Source organism: Cebus imitator, unplaced genomic scaffold (genome assembly GCF_001604975.1).
Source record: "Cebus imitator isolate Cc_AM_T3 unplaced genomic scaffold, Cebus_imitator-1.0 Scaffold386, whole genome shotgun sequence".
NCBI lineage: Eukaryota > Metazoa > Chordata > Mammalia > Primates > Cebidae > Cebus > Cebus imitator.
In genome coordinates this window covers 1,080,942-1,085,778 of record NW_016107701.1, presented here as the reverse complement: position 1 = coordinate 1,085,778, position 4,837 = coordinate 1,080,942, and the positions used below count along the sequence as shown (strand labels likewise).

Here is a 4,837-nt window from a genome sequence, read left to right as displayed (position 1 = left end):
AAAAAAAAAAGAAATTAGACCACAGAAACAAATTCTAAGCTGGGTACAGTGGCTCATGCCTATAATCCCAGCACTTTAGGAGGCCAAGGAAGGTGGATCATGAGGTCAGGAGTTCGAGACCAGCCTGGCCAAGATGGTGAAACCCGTCTCTACTAAAAATAAAAAAATTAGCTGGGTGCAGTGCTTTGCACCTATAATCCCAGCTACTCAGGAGGCTGAGGCAGGACAATCGCTTGAACCTGGGAGGCAGAGGTTGCAGTGAGCCGAGATCACGCCATTGCACTCGAGCCTGGGTGACAGAGTGAGACTCTGTCCCCCCCACAAAAAAGAAAGAAAAGAAACAAAATCTGAGCTCAAGTCTAACTCCACAGCCAACATTGATTCTATGGTTGTTATCTTCTTTGACAGCATGTTATAAATTTATATAGATCAGAAAAGAGAGCCATAGATTATGACACACCCAAGATCCAAAATGGGTTAGCTGGCTGAGTGTGTGGCTCACTCCTGTAATTGCGGCACTTTGGGAGGATGAGGTGGGAGGATCACTTGAGCCTAGGAATTCAAGACTAGCCTGGGCAAAATGGTGAGAACCCATGAATACAACCAATTTAAAAATTAGCCAAACATGGTGGTACGTGTCTGTAGACTCAGCTACTTGGGAGGCTGAAACAAGAGAATAGCTGCAGTAAAATGTGTTCATATCAATGCCCTCTAGCCTGACAGAGTGAGACCTTGTCTACAAACAAACAAAGAAAGCACTTAGAATTAGAACTATTTTTTCTCAGAATAATTACCTTAAAACCAAATTGAAGAAAACATATGTAGTTGTATGTGCAACCTCATTAATAATAAAATTACAGGCCAAGCGCAATGGCTCACATCTGTAATCCCAGCGCTTTGGGAGGCTGAGGTGGGTGGATCACCTGAGGTCAGGAGTTTGAGACCAGCATGGCCAACATGTTGAAACCCCGTCTCCACTAAAAATGCAAAAATTAGCTGGGTTTGGTGGCGGGCACCTATAATTCCAGCTACTCAGGAGGCTGAGGCAGGAGAATTGCTGGAATCCAGAGGCAGAGGTTGTAGTGAGCCAAGATCACGCCACTTCACTCAAGCCTGGGTGATAGAGACTCCGTCTCAAAACGAAATAAATAAATAAAATAAAATTATAGCTTTTTACAACTAAAACAAATTTGAAATGTCAAAACTCAAGAATGAACAGCTTTCTGAGTACAATGCTAATATTGCTATAGATTAATATAATATTTTAATTAAAAATTTTGGGAAATATATCTCAAGTGTCAAAAAGATCACATTATTTGATGTAGTAATATTATTTTTAGGAATTTATCCCAAGGAAATAAATCAAAAGCTATGTTAACAAAGGTAACGATTTGTGATATTATTTAAAAGTTGGAAACAAATATCCAGTACCTGGGAAATAATATTATAATAAATCAAGTTAAAAGACTATTTTTAGCTACTAAAAATAATTATGAAGAATATATAGCAAGATAGAAGCTAATTATGAATTAGTTGGAAAAAATGGACAAACAAATGTTTTTACACATATTATATTATAATCCCAACCAATCTGTCTATATAAAGCAAAAACTACTATGAACCAAGGTAGGAACAAAATGAAATATTTGCATAAGCAGTGAGTAATGAGTATATTATTTTTTCTTTTAATAATGTCCTCAACAGACCATGTGTGGTGGATGAGATCCCAGCACTCTGAGAGGCAGAGGTGGGCGAATCACCTGAGGTCACAAGTTCGAGACCAGCCTAGCCAACACAGGGAAACCCCATCTCTACTAAAAATACAAAAAATAAAATTAGCTGAGCATGGTAGTAATCCCAGCTACTTGGGAGGCTGAGGCAGGAGAATCGCTTGAATCTGGGAAGCGGAGGTTGCAGTGAGCTGAGATCACACCACTGGACTCCAGCCTAGGCAACAAGAGCGAAACTCTGTCTCAGAAAAAAATAAAATAAAACAATTTAAAAATAATAACGTCCTTAACTATTTTTGTCAGGTGTGTTGCAAGCATAAAAGGCTTACAAAACCACCAAAATCTAGACCAATAAGGGTAGGAAAAAAAAAAAAAAAAGGCTTACAAAATAAGTAGAGTTCCTATATAACCTTCACACAGTTTCCTTTAATGTTACCATCTTATCTTACAAAACCATAGCATAATTATCAAAACTGAGAAATTAACATTGGTATAACACTACCAACAGACTATTTGGATTTTAACATTTTTTTCCTTAATGTCATTTTTCTGTTCTAGGATCCAATACTGGATCTATACTGCATTTAGTCATCACATATGTCCTTAGTCTACTCCAACCTGTGACGTTTCTTCAATCTTTTCTTGTCTTTCATCACATTGTAAATCTCTTATTCTTAAACTTTCACCCAGTAATTTCACCACCCATTGGTGGATCATGCTTGTGGCAGTTACGACTGTGGTGTTCTAACTGTGATTTTCTAGTATTTTCATTTCTTGTACTACTTTAACTGGAATTTTTTAAGATGTCAGCCGAGCACGGTGGCTCGCACCTGTAATGTCAGCACTTTGGGAGTCCGAGGCAGGAGGATCATGAGGTCAAGAGATTGAGACCATCCTGGCCAACATGGTGAAAACCTGTCTCTACTAAAAATACAAAAATTAGCTGGGCATGGTGGCACGTGCCTATAGTCCCAGCTACTCAGGAGGCTGAGGCAGGAGAACCACTTGAACCTGGGAAGCGGAGGATGCAGTAAGCCAAGATCATGCCACTGCACTCTAGCCTGGGCAACAGAGTGAGACTCCATCTCAAAAAAGAAAAAAGAAAGAATAGTTGTCCTCTCTCAATTTTATTAATTTATTCAGTTATTTATACAAGTGTGATCTCATGGATATTAATTTTATTCTTTAGATTATAATGTAATACTATTATTTATTTTGCTGTTCAACATTATGTAGTCTTAATAATTTTTTTTAAAAATAGGTGCTTATAGAATGAGTGAATAGGCCAGGCAGCCGGGCATGGTGGCTCACACCTATAATCCCAACACTTTGGGAGGCCAAGGCTGGTGGATCACAAGGTAAGGAGTTGGAGACCAGCCTGACCAACATGGTGAAACCCCATCTCTACTAAAAATACAAAAATTAGCCGGGCGTGGTGGTTCATACCTGTAGTCCCAGCTACTCAGGAAGGTGAGGCAGGAAAATCAATTGAACCGAGGAGGCGGAGGTTGCAATGAGCCGAGATTGTGCCTCTGTACTCCAGCCTGAGTGACAGAGCAAGACTCTGTCTCAAAAGGCCAAAAAAAAAAAAAAAAAGGCCAGGCATGGTGGCTCCCACCTGTGATCCCGGCACTTTGGGAGGCTGAGGCAGGCGGATCACTTGAGGTCAAGACATCAAGACCAGCCTGGTCAACATGGAAAAACTCATCTCTACTAAAAAAAAATACAAAAATTAGCCAGGTGTGGTTGCACATGCCTGTAATCCCAGCTTCTTGGGAGTCTGGGGCAGAAGAGTAATTTGAACCCAGGAGGTAGAGATTGCAGTGAGCCAAGATTGTGTCAGACTCCATCACAAAACATCAACAACAAAACAGAGAATGAGTGAATAAATTGCATCTTGCATTCCAGGATACAGGAAAGAGAGAAAAAAGAAACAATTAAAGACACAGGTACCCATTATCACAGTGATCCAATTAGAAGACTGCTGTTTACCTGACATGAGCTTCTTTAGCAGTTTCTGGCTCTTGTTTGAGTCACGCTGTAAAATATCTTGTTCCTCTTGAGTACATACCTATAAAATAATAAGAGTAAGACATGTGATCCAATAGTTAAATTACATTGTTTTCTTGATATACCTAAAAGTAACCTCAAATTATACATTAGATGATGGCAAAATTAGACTACTGGTTTTTTGCTTTTTTTTTTTTTGAGAGAGAGAGAGAGAGAGAAAATCTCACTCTGTAGCCCAGGCTGGAGTACAGTAGCGAGATCTTGGCTCACTGCAACCTCTACCTCCTGTATCCCAGTTCAAGCAATTCTCCTAACTCAGCCTCCTAAGTAGCTGGGATTACAGGCACGAGCCACCATGCCCAGCTAATTTTTGTATGTTTTAGTACAGACGGGGTTTCACTATGTTGGCCAGTCTGGGCTTGAACTCCTGACCTTGTGATCTGCCCACCTTGGCCTCCCAAAGTTCTGGGATTACAGGCATGAGCCACCATGCCCGGCCACTATTGGTGTTTTTAATCCAAACACACCAATACTAAATGCAAATGAGTTTTTCTCCACATTTCTTTCCATTTCTTTCTTTTTTTTTTTTGAGATGGAGTTTCATTCGTTACCCAGGCTGGAGTGCAATGGCGTGATCTTGGCTCACCGCAATCTCCGCCTCCTGGGTTCAGGCAATTCTCCTGCCTCAACCACCTGAGTAGCTGGGATTACAGGCACGTGCCACCATGCCCAGCTAATGTTTTATATTTTTAGTAGAGATGGGGTTTCACCATGTTGACCAGGATGGTCTCGATCTCTTGACCTCGTGATCCACCCGCCTCGGCCTCCCAAAGTGCTGGGATTACAGGCTTGAGCCACCGCGCCTGGCCATTTCTTTCTTTTTTATGAGCCGAACAATAAACTTATACCAGCTGGGTACAGTGGCTCATGCTTGTAATCCCAGCACTTTGGGAGGTTGAGGTAGGTGGATCACGAGATCAGAAGTTCAAGACCAGCCTAACCAACATGGTGAAACCCTGTCTCTACTTAAAAATACAAAAATTAGCCAGGTGTGGTGGTGCACACCTGTAATCCCAGCTACCTGGGAAGCTGAGGCA

At 41.0% G+C, this 4,837-nt stretch overlaps 1 protein-coding gene across 2 annotated transcripts in view; it reads right to left on the bottom strand.

The window, feature by feature from the left end:
• The window catches only part of LOC108288887 (activating signal cointegrator 1), a 70,551-nt gene that overhangs the window by 62,759 nt on the left and 2,955 nt on the right, over positions 1-4,837 (bottom strand). For both annotated transcript variants that reach the window (XM_017508070.2, XM_037731205.1), the window contains one exon: positions 3,723-3,801. In XM_017508070.2, coding sequence (XP_017363559.2) covers positions 3,723-3,729 — 7 coding nt within the window. In that variant the 5' untranslated portion in view covers positions 3,730-3,801. The remainder of the gene's footprint in view (positions 1-3,722; positions 3,802-4,837) is intronic.